This window comes from Cydia strobilella, chromosome 7 (genome assembly GCF_947568885.1).
Source record: "Cydia strobilella chromosome 7, ilCydStro3.1, whole genome shotgun sequence".
NCBI classification, from domain to species: domain Eukaryota; kingdom Metazoa; phylum Arthropoda; class Insecta; order Lepidoptera; family Tortricidae; genus Cydia; species Cydia strobilella.
This window is the reverse complement of record NC_086047.1, coordinates 10,090,132-10,109,083: the sequence shown is the minus strand read 5'-3', so window position 1 is coordinate 10,109,083 and position 18,952 is coordinate 10,090,132. Positions and strand designations below refer to the sequence as shown.

Here is an 18,952-nt window from a genome sequence, read left to right as displayed (position 1 = left end):
GTCGTCGCAGACACACTGGTAGCCCTTGTATGCGTGGGTGGTCGCCGCAAGGATGGAGGTCGCATACGGCGATACATTAGCTTACTCCTGTCATACTAGGTGATTAACTCACTAGTGAGCACATATCCGTCGTCGCACACACACTGGTAGCCTTTCTCGTTGTCTGTGGGTTCGCAGCGGGCGCGATCACCGCAAGGATGGAGGTCGCATGCGGCGATACATTGCGGCCCGTAGCGGCCGCGGGAGCACGTGCACGTTGTCGTGTCCCAGGACGACTCGCATTTGCTCTAAACAAGTTACAAGTAGTTAGAAATTGCAAGCGAGTGGACGAAACATCTGAGATGAAGTGGTAGTTAAGAGAGAGCAAGTCATTATAAAAATAGATTTTAGACACATGGGATTTGATAAAAAATGTGGTTTTGAATAGGTTTACATATACAAATAAATAATGAAAATTATAGGGTGACTGTTGTAGCTTCCTAAGGGACAAGGTCCTACCTATAGTACTTCTTCATTTTGATGAAATTTAAACCATATTCAATTGGAAGTTGCATTTTTGTTTCGTTGAATTTTCAAACAAATAAAAATCAACTCTATTCTGTGCACTTAAGGTTCAAATTTCAGTGACAAATTTTGGGTTTTTCATTCGTATGGCTGGACCTTAGAAGGATAGCATTCATATCTATAGTATTCATTGGCCACTACATAGTAATTGGCCACTCTTAACAATAAGGCTTCAATTGGCTTGTTTCTTCTGATTTCTTAGGAGTTGCCAATTACTATATAGCGGCCAATAATTATAGCAGTCACCCTACACATTATTTATTACTAACATAAGAAATAAATGATGTCTAAAATGGACTATCATATGATGGAATTATGAGTGATCTTCTGGACTACCCGTCATTCTGACGTACCTATTAGTATTACTTAAATACATCTAAAGAACTGTAAATTTATTGATATCAATACTTACGTAAGGCGGACAGATGGACAGCATACAGTCCGCTCTAGATTGACATCCATCTTTCACGTTCTCTATCGTAGTGGGCCGATTGAGTAAGTTTTGGTTTGTTCCCACTCTTACATCCTGAAACAATACCATTGCGAAGATCATTTTATTGGCAGATAATTCTTAAAAGAGGAAAAAACCTCAATGTGCGAAGTCATAAATGCTGTTCGCAACTACGTAACTGATAAGTTTTGGGTCCAAACTTGGCAAAGGGGTCCTCAAAATGTTATTAAAGATATATGGGATATAGTAGACCCAAACCAAACGACGACCGGGGCCGTAAAACTTCACATTCACGCTCGCGTGGTCAAAAGGTAGGGTAAGAGAGATAGAGATATGACCCTGGTCGTCCGTTTGGTTTGGGTCTACTAGATAGGTACCACTCCTTCAACTTGCCTGTATACAACCCTCAAAGTACCCAACGTCCGAAGCCAACAAGCCGGCCGTGCTGTCCGGTCCACCAATCAGAATCTTCCCAACATACTGTCCTTGAACCTTATTGGCTAGCATTGGGAGCAGTGCGTTCCTGAGCCCATAGTCTATGGTGACGGAGATGTCGGTGCCGAGCCATTTGACCTCGACTCGGTGCCAGTTGCCATCGGCTAGGGTTGTCGTTGGAAGGAACATCGTTTCGCCGTTGTATGAGTAGTGGAGGAGGCCGGATTTTAACTGTGGAAGATACAATTATGTTGTTACGTTTAAACCTTATATAAAGTCTCGCTCTCACCTGCGGGTATATGATGGACGGAGTTATTCATATGATAAAGGATATAGAATTGGTCATATATATATACATCGGGGTTTTTGGTGCAGGAATGATTTCGTGTGTTTATAACTTTGTTTTATCGTAAAATAATTACCAAACTATGATTTAAAATAGGTAGTAAGGTCCAAATGTGCTTAGAAATGTCAAAATAGTATCAGTTTTTACAGTTTTTACCTATTTTTTGGCGAGTGTAAAACATTCCAGTCCCAAAAACTCAGATGTATGAATTCATATATCATAACTTAATTAAGATAAGCAGAGACCAGTCAAAAACACAGCTAGAAAAGTTTCGTTAAAACCCTAACTGTTACATCTAAAGTAAAAAGTTATAATATTTTTTATAGTAGTAAAGTTAATAATCTATTTTTTGAGAACGGATCATTGATTTGGTTATTGTAGCCACTCTATTTCTCTATAAGACTTATGTAGCCGTTCTATTTTTTTCCACCTCGGAGGCCTTATAAATATCAATAAGAGTACACTCACGCTAAGAAAAACTGAGCTGTTCTGTCCCACTTGTATGGACATGAGGAAGGCGTCCTGCTGCCTCGTCCGTAGTGACAACGCGTTGAGCCACGGCAGTTGAATAGGCCGCAGCAGCGGATTGAATGACAACATGCCGTCACCACTGAAACGCCATGGTGATGCCGTTGCTGTACAAAAAAATATGTTAAAATTTTATAAGTACATTCAAAGCTTTACCAAATAATTGAAAAATATCTTAAAAAGGGTAAAAAGTATGGGAGGTACCTGGAAGGCGAAGAAGAGGAAAGTTACGTTTGTACTTACTCTCGGAGCAGTCTTTGCCGGTGTGGCCCTCGGTGCACTCGCAGAGGTACGTGTCCCAGAGGTCCCAGCACACGCCGTCGTTGTGACACGGCCCGTTGTCGCAGTGGGAGCGTTTTTGTGAGCAACCCGCGATGGTGCCGTTGTCTGCCACGAAACTGTTACATTGGCAAAACATTAGAAACGTCAAATTAAATGCGATTCGTAATCAAATTAAGGTGACTGGTAAAATAGTTTTTGCTTCAAATAATTCGAAGTTATTCCAGGAGTGACTGCTATATCGTTAATGACTAACTGTTTCACTGGTGTAAGCTTGAACGTGGCATAATTGGGTGGGTGGTAAAGAGTTTTGCCAGGGTCGTCTTTAGTATGGCCTTGTATCTTCAACCTAAAAAAATGGTGACGTTAAATCCAATCTCCCGCCCGATCCGAACTACTGTCCTTACTTGTTAAGGTCAATAAATCGATGATCGATGTGGAAATCCGAGATGCACCCAACGAAGTCCTTGTTCTTGACTTGAAAACTGCTGGGAATGTTCGGTAGCCCGCCAACTTGCAGCGGCCCAGTTAAGTCCAGGAATCTAGACAAGAAAAATACATCAGAGTAAATTATTAGCATAGGTACGAACTTATTTGGGGTAACCTAAGTTACAAATAACAAACCACCGTACACAGGAAGTGACATCGACGGTAACTCTTCCGATCATCAAGTAAGTCTAATTGCCAAGAACAAGACGATAATCTTTATAATGGAAGGTGAGACGTAAATTAACTCAATATGCAGGAAAAATTATTTGAATGAAATGACAGATATGTGTAATCGTTATACCTATGACAAGTCTCCGTAGGTATGTCGCAGCGTGGAGGTAGTATTTTGGTGGTCTGGTTCGCACATGCGTATTTGATGTCGAAGTCCGCTGCTCCGGCGAGGGATAAGTCCTTGTCACAGTCGTCCAGTATTAGAGTTGCCGTCTGTTGAAAATAGTATAAGTTATTATGTGATCATCGATCGCTTGTCACCGAAATACTGAACTAAGTTATATAAAAATTTACTGCAGAGGCCTGAGATGCTCTCAGTTTGTCTTACTAATGGTTAAGATTGGACACATCTGAAATAAAAAAAAATGGTTGGTTCTCGGTATGATTACGATGCGAGATGCATTGTCTCGCTCACACCTACCTTCACCTCTACCTTCCCTCCGCCGAGAGCGAACGTGAAGCGTCCTGCCCCACCAGCACGACCCGTACCAATATTAATAACCTCTAGCGGGCTGACCTGTCGTGTCGCTCGCTGTACTCACCCTGTTGAAGTAGTCCACCTCGACAGTGTGCCACATGCCGTCGGCCATCTCCCCGGCCACGGTGACCTCCGCCTTCCCTCCGCCGAGAGCGAACGTGAAGCGTACACCCGCCCCGCCAGCGCGGCCCGCGCCGCTATTGATAACCTCTAGCGAGCTGACCTGTCGTGTCGCTCGCTGTACTCACCCTGTTGAAGTAGTCCACCTCGACAGTGTGCCACATGCCGTCGGCCATCTCCCCGGCCACGGTGACCTCCGCCTTCCCTCCGCCGAGAGCGAACGTGAAGCGTACACCCGCCCCGCCAGCGCGGCCCGCGCCGCTATTGATAAGTTCGAGGGCGATGAAGTCGTGTCGCTCGTTGTATCGGCCGTTATACAGGAGCAACCCGGATGTGCCTTGTGTTGCGAATCTGAAAGTGAGACAAAAGTCTAATTATAAGTCGACACATCAGAATATCCGTGAGTAATAATGATTGATAGTAACACGGTGGACAATATCATTTTTTATAGAACGGTTAAGCCAGCGACATTATTGACCATTCGGGTACTACGTAAGGATATAAATTAAGTCCCCAATTCAATCCAAATTCAACATATTCAAGCGAGAGCGAAGCATTCCAAAAGTTGCGTTTTAAGCAGGGGTTCGAAGCGTAGAATGACAGAAAAGACAAATGCGACGTGGTCACTTACTTCAGTTTCAAATGTACTCGATGCCGCCGCTTCAGCCCAGGGAACGTCAAGAAAGATGACTGCGGGAAGCTCCGAGCCCTCAGTTCACACATGGCCGTGGTGTAGGCTACGTCGATAGTGCATCCTTGGCAGAGGATGCCGCCTTCCCGTTTGGGCACACATTGTGAGCCGCCGCGGCAGACGGTGCCGTCGCCGTTTAGGTCGCAGGAGGCTTTGGTTAGAATCGTCTCGCAGTTAACGCCTGTGGAATATTGGAGAACTTAATAGTTGATCTTTTCACGATCTAGGTACTATCAGTAGGAGTTGTCTTAGGGTCGGTTGCACCACTTGCACCAAACCGTCTGTCACCGTTAAAGCGTTCGCCAAATTTTATTGTATAGGAATTTTCATAGTACTCGGTTGAGAGATGTTGATCAGTCTGTTAAGTATGGTTGGTTCAACTGGCCCTTAGTTAGGTAATGGGTATAAAACGCGTGTAAAGCGATCTAAGCGCGAACCAAACATGTGTCTTCGACGTGACCCGTTTTAATATATTCAATAAACTTTAAGGGGTTTATGTATCGAAGGTGGTTTCATCCTTTCTGCCCGATGGGACCATACCTAAATCTAACCCCCCACCTCCTAAAAAACAATTCTAAAGATAACTTACCCGTGAAACCGGGAGCGCAAACGCATGTGTATCCACCCTCGCGACGAATGCATGTCCCGTTGTTGGTACACGGCGATGAGTAGCACAGGTCCACTTCCGTGTCGCACATGTAATGTTCTCGCGATCCTATAACAAATGTGTTTTAGTTTATGCTTCACAGCTAATGCTTCTTTGTGAATTGTTTAGAATGAGGATCCCAGTCGTGTACTATGATTACATATTACTATACTTTACGCGAGCAAGTTGTTTTTGAATTGGACTCATTAATTTCAGACTTCAAAGACCAAAGCGTGGTATTCAGCAAGCAAAAAACCAGCGGCCGCGGCATGAGCTAGTCTTCTGTATGGACTCTACAACATCGTCGGTCGGAGTAATGCGACGCGACGCGTAGTGCACTTTATCCGATGTCGCAATCCGTAGACCAGCATTAACCGGCTCAGCAGTAACACAAATGATGGTCTCGCGTGCCTTGCTCTTTCTTGAACAGTGCACACGTGCCTGTAGGCCGAGCACATGATTGACGCGACAGTATCTCGCCGCGAGATAGACTACCCGTCTTTTACTAGCTGTATGAATTAAAGGGGGACGGGTAGTCTATGTCGCGGCGAGATACTCTCGCGCCAATCATGTGCTAGCCCGGCTGCAGTTCCTACAAACTCGAGTCGAGCGTGTGCATACGGAGACGTGCTAGTGGATGCATATCCGGTGTAGCCTGATCTGAGCTGAGTTACCTGTGAACCCCTGCGGGCACTGGCACGTGAACGTGGTGACGGGGTAGATGGGCCGGAACAACACCGAGTCGCTGGCGATGAAGCCGGACGCGTTGCCGAACTTAAGCACCGTCAGGCACTCCTCGTAGTTCAGGCACGGCTCGTGGACACATACGTTGTCGTCGAAAGGCAGGACCTGAATTAAAAGTGAACATGAAGTATTAAAAAGTAATCATATGGTAAAATTTAAGCCACCTATTTTTAATATTGTCTTCGGTTACCGCGATAGTTACTCATGAAAAAAAAAGTTTTCGTTTGTGAAAAGTGGCCTACTTGAAACAATTGCAACGAGGTAACAACTGGGTCAAACGCATTAAATTAACACGGAGGTTCGGAGCGTATATTTCGTGTCCAAGACATGAAGGCTGCTGTGGTCGATACTACATTTACCCTTACGCGCTGGCCACGACATTGCGCGACTGGCTGACCATAGGTTGGAGCGAGACAGCGATCGGACCTTTCGTTCCCACCTATGGTTTTCGCCTTAGCCGAAGCCAGTCGCGCAATGTCGTAGCAGGCGACATACTTGTACAGTGGCGAGTCTGGCGAGCGTGCTGCGGTGAAGATAGACGCGCTCGCGCAGGTGTGTGGGCGAGTAGTGTGGCCTGTGTCCGTCCACAGCGATTTCCGCGTGCGGCCGCCGCGCCGAAAATGACACGTTCAGGATATTGCCGTGCACGTCCGTGTCGTCCTGCGGAATGGAAACAAAGTTTTATGCAAGAAGCAATATTTATCTTGAAGCGTTTTTCTAAATATTTCAACCATGTAACATCTACTACCTACTGTTTTTGTGTCTTACCTGTATGCGAAGCATGCGATTAATTTTTTTGGGACAAAGGTACTTATTTCGGAAAAAAATATACATATATGGAGAAAGGTTTAGTTACCGTAACCTAAATGGAGACTATGTGACTCCCTATTCAAATTAATATATTCTAATTATTTTTGCCATAAACAAAGAAATATTTCAGCGCGTAAAGTAGTGCGCCATACGCTTTGTGGTACGGTACCCGGATTGTGAAACATAAGCGCTTGACAATGTAGTTACCTGGTAATTAACATGGCCCTGTTAATTACCAGGTAACTGCGCTGTCAAGCGCTTACAAATACAACAACGTACGTAGTGCCATACTCATATTTCAGCTACCAAATTTACACCTACAATAAATTTCATTTCAGGCATCTTAAAGGTCTATGTTTTTACTCATCTAAAGCTTTAAGTATATTCTCTCACCTGTATACTGAAAACGTAGATGTTCTCCTTAGGGCAGGGTATGATGGCCGCCAAACCGTCGATGAAGAAGCCCAGCAGCGGTGACAGGAAGCGTTCGGCCGTCATTTCGTTGAGACGGATCGTGATCGAGTTAAATAGCATCTCTTCCGTGACCAGGCGCACGGAGAGTTGCATCATCGCCTTTATTTCGTTTACGCCGTCTGAGAAAATAAGTAAAATAATGGTATTTAATTGTTTGTTTTCTATAAACCTATACTAAAGTCTATTAAGATCCTAGCGACTGCGCTATGCTTTAGATTTAAACATTAAATATTATAGATTGTTTATTATAATTAAGACTGAACACAAATAGTAAATCTCAATGTTATATGAAAAGATAAAGTAGAAGGTTGAGCTAAAAAAAAAAAAACCGGCCAAGTGCGAGTCGTACTAGGGCACAAACGGACGGACAGCGGAGTCTTAGTAATAGGGTCCCGTTTTTACCCCTAGGTTACGGAACCCTAAAAACGATTATAATCACATATCACATAGCGTGCATTTCGTTCGTTCATAGATGTTTTGTTTCTTAGAAGGGTGCGTGATGACAAGAAATATTCTCTGACACGAGAATTTTAGACAGAAACAATAATTATATTGTTTTCGTTCATGTATAAAATGTAACCCTCGCTGTTTTTTGAAAAGTATGGCAACCTATTTCTAATAAATATGTTTTGTACAAACTAATGCCAGAGGCCAAAGATTGAACTTACCCGTAACAGATATTTCCATCGTAGCCAGTTTGGGCACATTGGTGTTGAGTTGAGGTGATAGCGTCATGGAGCCAGTGGTCTCGTTCAACAACACCAGGTTTGCGTTGTTGCCGGATAATATCCGGTATTGGAGCTGTAGCAAAAAGTTTAAAATTATGTTACTTATGGTGTGGTGGCATATCAGATTTTTTTACTTTACTATTAGTAATGAGAATACCTATAGATAGTATGTATATGACAATAACTCTATTGTCATAGTAAATTTTGTAGTCACAGTAAATTTTAATGTGTAAGTTTCAAGTGTCAATGTGATACCATTAATGAATTTGGCACTCCCGATTTATACGAAAACGATACCAAACATGGCCTAGTAGCTTCATTGATGTAGATATCTAAAAAATAAAAATGAGAGCCCTAAATAAAAACTAAAACTTGACTTAATAAAACTTGTAACAAATTAAATAACTTTTCATTTTGTATAAGTGGCTATGTTGCTCAGAAGCATAGTTTCCGAGATATAATCGAAAAATGGAACCTTCATACCCCTCTCCCCCCCGCACCAGGGTTACGGTCGGGGACTTGACTGATATGTTCACTCCTAACTAGCCCAAACAAAGTTATGGAGTCAAAAATTGTTCCTAGCATTTCCCTCTTTACCTTCTTATTGCTTGGCCTAGTAAGGAATTAGATCATTATAGGTTTTATTTTGGAAATTTCTTTGACAAATGTGAGTACAAACGTTGGTTTCTTACTTTGTCAGTAACATCCGCATCATAAGCCGGCACCCTTCCAAACGGCCCCACAGGAAAGCAATCCTTATAGTTATTGAAAATGATCTGGAAATCCTTCATGACAGGCGCATTATCATTCACATCCGTGACTAGTATCTCCACTCTGACATCATTCCACAGCGGCGGACTAGCGGCTCGTAAGATGAGTTCGTATTTTTTGCGCGGGCTCTCGTAGTCTAGGTCCACCATTGTGACTAGTTCAGCTTTGTCAGATCCTTGGCGGGTTTCGAGGGTGAAGCTGCTGGAGTCCTCGCCACCTGAAAATATAAGTTATTGAAGACTTCCAATTAACCTCACTTTACTTCGATGAACTATATATCGGCTCATCGAAGCAATATGCTTAACAAATTTTTACTCCTAGGAGTTAGTCATCTTCTTCATCTTCCTCGCGTTATCCCAGCATTTTGCCACGGCTCATGAGGGCCTGGGGTCCGCTTGATAACTAATTCTAAGAATTGACTTTGTTAATAGATTAACTCCTAGCAGTTAGTCTTTTCCAGAATTATTTAATTGCCAAATTAAGGTAATACTATATCATTTCGCCATTATCATTATTTCACAAGTAAGTAGATAGTGTCAAGATTGTAAGTATTGTAACATGGGCGTCTTTATTCCTACCGTGGTGGTCAAAAAAAGAAGTTAGAACTTTTATAACCGAATAATGATTGTGCAGCAAGAAAACAAGGTAGCAAGATTATATCACGTTGAGATCCGAATCTTGAGGTTTATGAGTCGATGAATAATACGGATAAAGTTTCAATTTAAATTATGTAGAGAATATACAAAATAATGAATGAAAATTTAGTAATATTCTCCTGTAACCTTTAATGGAATAATGCACCACAGCATTCGGTCCGTCGTCAGGGTCGCGCGCATATATTTCGCCGACCGTAGTTCCGATAGGGCTATTCTCTGCCACGTAAAAAGTGAGGCAGTCGCTCTCGAAAACGGGTGGCGAGTCGTTTATGTCCTCCACTTTTATGTGGACGATTACCTGTAGGAAAACAAACATACGTAAATCGAATACCTTTTAAAGACACTTCAAAGACAAGAACAAAAAAACCGAATTTAATATAAATTTGGTTTCGTGTCTTGCAAAGGAGAAGGTCTGGCTGTGGTATACAGAACATTTTTACGTTTATCAATTCCCCGATTAAGCAGGCAAATAAGGTAGGGAACTAGCTTTAACTTATAGCAGGTGTGCGAAACTCCTCGCTTCGGGCAAACTCGGCTCCGTTCGGCTCATGCAGCATTGCTCCGAGCAATTATTAGGGTTGGCACACATAATGACTTAAATTTTGACAACCCTAATTAGCCGAAAGGGATAGTGCCATATAGTAGAAAGGGATAGCATGATTTGACCCTGAACCGCTGTTAAACTGTTGTTTGTAGGAAGTTTCCTTTCTGTACGATAGTACTATTATTTATTCTGTGCTTATAGCCAGAAACTTCTATGCAAAGGGGGCAACTAGTCTATCTCCCTATTGCAACGAGGTATAGCGTATTACTAAGACGCTCTAATAATAACATTGTTATTTGTAACATAATTATTGTATCTTAATGTTGACATAATTGAATACTACCAATAAAATGAATATGAATATGAATAATATAATCAGTGAATTACCGTTGAGCTTTGCGGCGGTGTGCCCCCATCGATAGCCAGCGCCTTCAGATCGTACGTAGCCACCGACTCCCTGTCCAGAGCCTTGTTCGTGCGGATGACCCCCGAGGCCGGGTCGACCACAAATGAGCCTTCCTCCCTGTCTTTAGGGTCCAACTCGTAATGCACGCGCCCGTTCAAGCCGGCGTCGGCATCTGTTGCTGCTACTTGGGTTACTGAAGTTCCTGAAATGAATAAAAAAGTGATTTAACATTTTTTTCGTCTTTCAGCTAATTCGCAATATGGGAAACTAAGGTGACAGGAAACACACGGCAACGTATAATCGCGAAGCCATTCTTGCTTGCTTCGCGCCTAGCAGCTTCGACCGTTCATGTGTTCACAATTCCACAATTCATCGTTTTGAACAGTTGAATTATTATTTAGGAACTTTATAAAGGCAAACGTACCAACTAAAGCGTCTTCCATGATGCTGGCAGTATACAGCTGTTGCATGAACACGGGCTCGTTGTCGTTGACGTCCACGACGGATATTTCCACATCCGTCGTGTCAGACAGGGACGGCACGCCTCCGTCGCGCGCTGTTACCGTAAGTAAGTAGCCTGAAACCAAAGGAAAAAGTTAGGAATTTGCTAAGTTTGTTGTACAGTCAGCTCAGCTGCAGAGATAGTCGACCCGCCCCATGAACAAATTTCTATGCAGGGGGCGTCAGTTATCCATGCAGCTGACTGTACATGATGAGGTTGACGCACTGCGACCACCTCGTGTAATAAGCCAGGCCAATTTTTCAGATAAATATGTGGCACTATAAAATCACCCCAAATCAACAGTTTATAGAATTCCAAGAATCATGGATAGGTAGTCTTGGTCTGTCTAAATGTAAATATTGGAAATCGGGCTTTCCGGGTACCTAAAATAGTCATACTAAATCATATTTATAATCGGGTCTATCGCAAATTTATTTTGTTACCTTTTTTTACCGACGTTTCGACACAGGTTTCAAATATTAAACACGGTACAGGTTTTAAATGTTATATCTAAAACAGTCGTTACTAAATCGTGAACAAGCCGTGACTTACTAACTGTAAACTGGTTACTGGTCAGTTTGGCGCATTTATAGTATATGTGTAACTGTATTATATGAATAAATGAATTAATAATAATAATAATACTTCCAAGGTGCGGTTTAATGCTCCGTGGCTAGCACACGCAGACCGCACATTTACTAAAATGTCTATGCTCCCTGACACTAAATTGTATCTCTATATATTCATCTGCCTTCAAAAAAATACCTGTTATATATGGCACTAACCGCTCATAGTCTCCCTATCCAGAAGCTTGTTGGTGGTGATGGCGCCAGTCTGCGAGTTGATGACGAACTCCTGGTCGTGGTGCGTCACGGCCTCGTTGGAGATCTCGGAGCTCAGGCTGTACGACACCTGCGCGTTCACGCCCACGTCGCTGTCGGTCGCCGACACCACCAGCACTGTCGTGCCGATTGGAGCGTCTTCGAATACCTGCGGAGGAAAAATTAAATAAGAAAAACAATTTGATGGGCCTCGAAATCCAATCTCTAATAGACTGTTAAATAACAGTTTAGCCAAACAACTAAAAGGACATCATACATTCAAATATTGCACAACTTTAGAGCTACGAAAAAAAGTTTCCAGAATAAAACACAAGCGTGTATTGGTAAGCGTTACTGACTTTAATGGATTACTAGTATTTGGCTAGTGGTGGCCAGGTAACGTCTCTGTTTCTTTTGGGTAACGAACGACGATGAAGCCTTGATCGTTCTATGCGGTTTCAGAGTAAAAAAAAAGGATTGGTATACATACCGAGGCGGTATACGGTGCATTTTCAAACACAGGCGCGTAGTTATTAGCATCAGTAATGTTGATATGGACCATAGCAGTGTCTGATCTGCCGCCATTGTCGGTGGCAGTCACGGTAAGGACGTATCGGCGTTCTTGCTTGAAGTCCAATGGTTGAGCTACGGTGATAAGGCCACGTCCGTTCTGAGAGGTTATGGCGAAGCGGCCGCGAGTGTTGCCGCCGGTGATTTCGTAGTGTAGCCTGTGAATAAAATTGTAGTTAAGAATAAAATTGTTTTTATCAATCTAACAACAAATGGATCATTAGGTATTAAATATTTGTCTTTACACTCATTTACTATAGCTCGAAAAATACTAAAGGTATAAGTACATATGATTGTCGTAATTATAGTCTTATACGCGTTGATAATAGTAGGCGTGCCGAGAGTAAGTTGCCGTTGACAGGTAGTCAGGTACCAAATGCGAAGCAAAGACACTATTGCGGGTACTCCGTGCGACGAACCTTGGAGGATGAACTACTTACTGTGGAGCCAGAAACCTTGCTGAGGAACAAAGATGTAGCGAGCACATAAGCCCCTTTGCATTTTAGGCTAACTTTACCTGTTGTCCTCATCAGCGTCCGTAGCGGTGACGGTCACGACTGGCGTTCCTGGAGGCTCGTCTTCTGCCAGTTGCACGTCATACTGGGCTGGTGAGAACACTGGGTCGTTGTCGTTCACGTCCTGCACCACCACTACCACAGACGCGGTCGCGGAACGCGGTGGAGTACCGCCGTCGGTAGCCGTTACCTAAAAAAAATACCATATTTCTTTACCCAAAGGTATTTACATATTGATAGTGCAATTGATACTGATAAAAGGTAATTAATTTATAAGTAAAATAATTATTGTAATCTAAATCGTTATTTTGTGGACATGTTTGACAAACACGGGGATCATTAAAATAGTTGATCTGGTCGAAAATAAAACTCATCATCATCTTCCTCGCGTTGTCCCGGCATTTTTGCCACGGCTCCATGGGAGCCTGGGGTCCGCTTGGCAACTAATCCCAAGAATTGGCGTAGGCACTAGTTTTTACGAAAGCGACTGCTATCTGACCGTCCAACCCAGAGGGGAAACTAGGCCTTGTTGGGATTAGTCTGGTTTCCTCACGATGTTTTCCTTCACCGAAAAGCGACTGGTAAATATCAAATGATATTTCGTACATAAGTTCCGAAAAACTTATTGGTACGAGCCGGGGTTTGAACCCGCGACCTCCGGATTGCAAGTCGCACGCTCTTACCGCTAGGCCATCAGCGGTCTGGTCGAAAATAAAACTAATGTAGATAATTATGATAAATGAAAATTAATGAATGAAAGAAAAAATGAAGAAAGATATAACTCTCTATAGAGTACTATAGAGAGTTATTTCTTTCTTCAACTCTAATTACCAGCTATAGACTGGTATATTTGCAACTTACTTGCAGCTGATACTTGGATTGCACCTCCCTATCCAACAGTCCGTTGGTGTACACCCAGCCAGAGCGCGGGTCTATGGTGATAGGAATTTCGGCGCGCCCGAATTCTTTGTCGATTAAAGTGTACGTCAATTCTGAGTTCACGCCTTCATCTGCATCGTACGCTTGAACCTAAAATTATTACAAATTTTCAAAAGACGTCTTTACAACGAATATAAACACATTTAAATACGAATCTGAACACAAATGTCTTACTTGTCGTCAACACGCAACCAATATAGAAAAATAAAGTTTTAAAATGCTAAACAAATATTTGTATATGCTGAGTTTCAACGGTAAAAAGAAAGCTCAAAGGGGAAAATTGTTTAGATATATATAAATATTCAATATATCTCAGATTTTTTTAAATACAAATCATAAAATTAATTTGCCGCCATTTGATTCCAGCACTTTTTGTCCTTATATTTTTAAATGAAATCGGCGTTGCAAATGGCATCCGTTAATCGTGAGGGCCAGTTCTAATGAGCAATAGCGTGCAAATCGTTTGGCAAAGAGGTTTGAGTTGAATTAACTTATAGTTGGTGAAACCAAATTGTCAGTAAATAAGAACAGGACATTTTCCTGTATTAGGTACACATCCATAGTTATTGAGGAAAAAAAAACGATAATTGTAACCTTTTTAAGGTAGACGATATCCACGTGTAACGTGTTTTGTTACTTTCTCCTTATCATAAGAAAAATAGATATTTTCTAGGGAAAACTATTTGATGCCAAATATTATTGATAAACTGAATCTAGTTACACTTAGTAGCGTTTTGTGTCAGATGAATCAATCAATCAATCTTTAATGTCAAGAAACACATGTCAAAAATTACAAAACAAATAGAATTAAAAATACACACCCTAAATCAAATAACAAAATCGCACATTAAAAAATTAAATATAGTTATATATACAAATGTCAAAAATAAAAAACAATTAAAAATCAAAAATACAAATGTCAATAAAGTTAAATTGAATTTGATGTATTTAGTTTTATCATTGTGTGTATAAGATGCATAAATTCTAAAGGCCCATCAGAAATTAAATTGCCAATTTCATTGTCAATCTAGGGTTCACAAACAATTTTATAGTGGGATCGGCGACTAAATAGTCAAACATCAAGTGTTCACAACCAGAGATACCGCATAATAATGAACGGAGCCGTACAGAGCAATCTTCATGAGCTATCACATTTCAAAGCACGATTTTTTTAATGAGGCAAACGAGCAGACGAATCGCAAATAACACATTTGCTATATACCTACGGGCATAGCAATGTCTCCTCACACAACGGAGCGGCGTGTGGATGTTGCATCAGTAATGCCGGCTGTATACACTCGTCGCGAGACTCCGAGACAGGCCGAGAACAAGTGTACTGCTTCCTTCTCGTCTCGTGTTGCCCTTCTCCGATTGGGTCGGAGCGGTGCCGAGACTTTCGGCGAGAGGCTATCGACGAGTGTGTACAGTCGGCATAAGATAACCGCGTAATCTAGCTAGGCTATTAAAGTTAGAAAGGTTAGACGTACCCTAACGATGCTATAGCCTGAGGGGACGTTCTCGCTGACGGACTCCTGGAACAGCGACGTGTAGAATCGCGGCGAGTTGTCGTTCACGTCCTTCACGTTCACGAGCAGCTGCGTCGTGTTCGAGCGGGAGGGGCTGCCACCATCTGAAAATATTAGGTTTTTGAATTTATGCCATTAAAGCACCTGACTGCACGTACTCGTATCACGCCGAAAACACATCAGAACACTCAGAGAAACATCCTTAATGCGATAGCATGATTTGCGGTTTTCCGGTATCATACCTAATTCTGTCTTCCGCCGCAGCGTTGCTTATACATTATAACACAAGTCAGTTTACAAAAGCCCTGATGATCAGAGGGAAGTTTCTTAGCTGCTTGTAGACCAGGGACTTCATAGATGACAAATTCTCACAGTCTGCGTTGTGCCTACGACTGGTCTTGTGAATTATTAGCCATATTTTAGAATTTTTGTCGAGAATAATTTATTTTGCTCTTGTATATACAGCACAACAAAGGTTTGTTTGACCCACCCACGATGTTTGACCACCACACACAAATGAAAAGTTAATTATTTAAGGTTCTATTACCTTGAGCCCTGATAACCAGACGGTAGTTCCTCAGCTGCTCATAGTCCAGGGGCTTCACAAGCGACACGTCCCCGCTCAGGCTGTCGATAGAGAACTGCATCTGCGTGTTGCCTCCGATGATAGCGTAGCGAATCGCTGCGTTTGTGCCCGCGTCCGCGTCGGTTGCTCTGAAAAATACGCAGGATGTAAGTAAGTGTATGTTTAGCAACGTGCTTTGGTCCAAATTATAATGATAATGGACAGTCAGTTACAGTAAATTGGAAATCAATAAGGTTTCTTTTCTGTATGTATAACGCTGTGGCAAAACTTAGCACGAGTAGCTGTTGAGCATGAGCGCGGGTCTCAATTTCGTTTTTTTTTTTTAGATGTTCCTGTTAAATATTTGATGATTGATTATGTTTTAAACTAATCTGAGTAAAGTTAACATTCAAACATTAACAAAATGAGTACCTAGTGGTTATATGAACATGAGGTTTATTTACAACATAAATATACAGCAATGCGGCTCTCATAGATTCTAATCATACTGGGATAATGGGCGCCGCAAATAAAACAAAACTCACGTACGAGTAAATAACAATTTACAGGCATGAAACTAAATTGCGCGTCGCTCGGCGGGCGGTCTAAACTACGCAGTGAAACAAAAGCGTTATAATAATACATATATAAGTACACACTAACACCAAGTATGTAATAATTTTAGTATTATTAAATAGTTTTCCATTTACAAGCACGAAAGTCGAAATTGCTCTGCATGCCACGGGCGGGTGAAAACTTTACTTGCTAGGCATGAAAATAAGACAATGAAAATTCTAGTTTTATAGTTTTGAAGCTTTAACTGTAATTAAATAACTTTAATAGGGAATAAAACGTAATAAACTTCAGTTCAATTGAGCTCTTTACGAGTACCTCATAAACCGGTTATTTTATTACGACTATGACGATCATTATGATCATGATTCATGTATTTTAGTATCCTGTCCCGTCAGCCAAATTAAGCTACTTAAAAGCCTATATTATATTAAACCATTGCCGTGTAGCTTAAATGTGAAACTTTATGGGGCAATAAAATTAAGCTTATTAATTTTACGTTTATTAAAGTTTATTTAATAAGTACCTACCTAGATTGGAATTACAATGGGTAAAGTAAACGAGAGAAATGCGTAATTGCGTAGTTTGGGCCACAGTGTTGATTATATTATAAAGATGTGTGCTCCTAACAGTGTTTCATTTCCTTTATGGAAAATGAATACGTGTTTTGTTTATGTTCTGAATAATATGTTACTTGAAGAGCTTAGCCGCTACTTTTCCAAAACAGTAGATTCTATTGAATCCTGATATACCTAATGTATCCTAAGCAAGATAAAAACAGCAGTTGAACTTACTTGATTCTCGCGATAACAGGATTCTCGCTAACATTGATGTCCTCATCCACGGTGACAGTGTAAGTCTTCTCACTGAACTGTGGATAGTTGTCGTTGTCATCCAGGATGTTCACGTGCACGGTCGCACTGCAAGTAAACACGTAATGTTCGTATATAAGGTTAAATTTTGACTGTGCCTACGGAAGCTGTGCGACTTGGTTGCACTAAGAAGGAAAACGTATGAAACCCGATATTAAGAAGCGAATTGTTACCCATTGCCATATGGTGAGACTGTAGACTGTCATGGTATGGTTTCGGATGTTACAAAGATTTACCTGCTTAGAAGTATAATGCATTATTATCACAATATTAACGGACTAAACTTACCAAATAATTAAATTATAATTAGTAACGATGTTTATCAATATCGCAATAGATAAAACCACAGTGTAAATTTGGATGTATTGTTTTCATGACAACATCGGTATGATTTAAAAAATGAGATAGTAGGTATAAAACAAACTCGCGTATTGTACCCTATACAAACATACCAATTAAATCATTCTAGCCGTTCCATCCGGTTTACACGGCAGTTCTTAGCTAAGAAATAAAAAAGCCTTCAATAATAGGTACTTACGTGCTAGACAGTCTGTCAGACACAGGACTGGCCTGGTCTGTGGCCCTCACTATAACCGTGTAGCGCGCCACCTTTTCCCTATCCAGCGGGGCCCTAGTAAGAAGTGCCCCGCTTCGGCCGTCCACCCTGAAGACCTCTTCTGAACGCTCACTGTCGATGGAATCGTTCGAGTCGTCCAACTGATCGGCTGTCACGGACTCTATTGAATATTCCACCTAAAACAAGACATTATATGAGATTTAAAGTAAAAGTTTATGAAAAGTAGAGCAGTATGTTTTGCTGTATAACACTTTCTTTGTAACTCAAAAAGGTAAATAGTAGATTGTTAACCAAGGGATGAAAAGCACTCATTTCTGCTGAGGTGTTTTGGCGCTCGAACGCAGTGAGAGCGCCAATAGTCCGAGGCAGAAATGATGCCTTTCACCCGAGTTAAACACTCTACTTTTCATTTCGAATACGAGAAAAGTAAAATGCATGTATTTTGTTAAAAACATGGCTAAGTATACATTTTTATAGTATTTCTTGAGGGTACTTTCAATTAACAATTCAGGCAAAAGTATCGTTATTTATGGAATGGAGAGTCAAACATCAAAATGGAAATTTTATAACAAATCCATTTAAACTCAAATTTCAATTGCGTATCGTAACAAAATTAAAAAAATCGTACTTCGAACGTGAAATGCTCTAGTGCAGACACGTATCATTTTCTGCGCACCTTTTAGAACAACAATGACTCTCTTTCAGAGCATGAGAAATGAAAAGGTATTTTCTGGAGCACAAACATGGGTTGCAGTTATACGGTAAATTGTTAGTTGGTATTTGTGAAGTAAAACATGTTCTCTATCCTCAATTTTCTATATGTAAAGTACATACAATGGTAAATAACATGACATAAATATTATTTTTATATCTGCTTACCTCGGCATTCTTGCCGATGTCCTGATCGGCCGCCTTCAGCGTGAGCACGGTGGTGCCGGGACTGGCGCCCTCTCTCACTGACGCCTCGTACTGCTGCATCTCGAACACTGGCGCGTGGTCGTTGCAGTCCAGGACGTTGATCTACCAACGATTAGGCACCTTAGTATATTACTAGTAAGTAATTACACACGAAAGAAATATATGTATGTTAGAAAAAGAAAA

General features: G+C 41.5%; 2 protein-coding genes across 2 annotated transcripts in view; one reads left to right on the top strand and one right to left on the bottom strand.

The window, feature by feature from the left end:
• LOC134743078 (calcyphosin-like protein) overlaps window positions 1-18,952 on the top strand; it is a 403,310-nt gene that overhangs the window by 192,803 nt on the left and 191,555 nt on the right. The window lies entirely within an intron of this gene.
• Window positions 1-18,952, bottom strand: part of LOC134743147 (protocadherin-like wing polarity protein stan) — a 72,007-nt gene that overhangs the window by 28,835 nt on the left and 24,220 nt on the right. The window contains exons 4-31 of the mRNA XM_063676491.1: window positions 18,731-18,871; window positions 17,813-18,027; window positions 17,197-17,322; window positions 15,812-15,978; window positions 15,226-15,368; window positions 13,661-13,828; window positions 12,802-12,989; window positions 12,205-12,442; window positions 11,679-11,883; window positions 10,816-10,968; window positions 10,373-10,593; window positions 9,568-9,739; window positions 8,707-9,002; window positions 7,955-8,087; window positions 7,206-7,405; window positions 6,498-6,662; window positions 5,933-6,107; window positions 5,202-5,327; window positions 4,553-4,793; window positions 4,160-4,272; window positions 3,866-3,987; window positions 3,394-3,536; window positions 3,011-3,145; window positions 2,568-2,722; window positions 2,265-2,431; window positions 1,409-1,681; window positions 977-1,090; window positions 113-287 (exon numbers count right to left, since the gene is read on the bottom strand). Of these exons, the coding sequence (XP_063532561.1) occupies window positions 113-287; window positions 977-1,090; window positions 1,409-1,681; window positions 2,265-2,431; window positions 2,568-2,722; window positions 3,011-3,145; window positions 3,394-3,536; window positions 3,866-3,987; window positions 4,160-4,272; window positions 4,553-4,793; window positions 5,202-5,327; window positions 5,933-6,107; window positions 6,498-6,662; window positions 7,206-7,405; window positions 7,955-8,087; window positions 8,707-9,002; window positions 9,568-9,739; window positions 10,373-10,593; window positions 10,816-10,968; window positions 11,679-11,883; window positions 12,205-12,442; window positions 12,802-12,989; window positions 13,661-13,828; window positions 15,226-15,368; window positions 15,812-15,978; window positions 17,197-17,322; window positions 17,813-18,027; window positions 18,731-18,871 (4,870 nt within the window). The remainder of the gene's footprint in view (window positions 1-112; window positions 288-976; window positions 1,091-1,408; window positions 1,682-2,264; window positions 2,432-2,567; window positions 2,723-3,010; window positions 3,146-3,393; window positions 3,537-3,865; window positions 3,988-4,159; window positions 4,273-4,552; window positions 4,794-5,201; window positions 5,328-5,932; window positions 6,108-6,497; window positions 6,663-7,205; window positions 7,406-7,954; window positions 8,088-8,706; window positions 9,003-9,567; window positions 9,740-10,372; window positions 10,594-10,815; window positions 10,969-11,678; window positions 11,884-12,204; window positions 12,443-12,801; window positions 12,990-13,660; window positions 13,829-15,225; window positions 15,369-15,811; window positions 15,979-17,196; window positions 17,323-17,812; window positions 18,028-18,730; window positions 18,872-18,952) is intronic.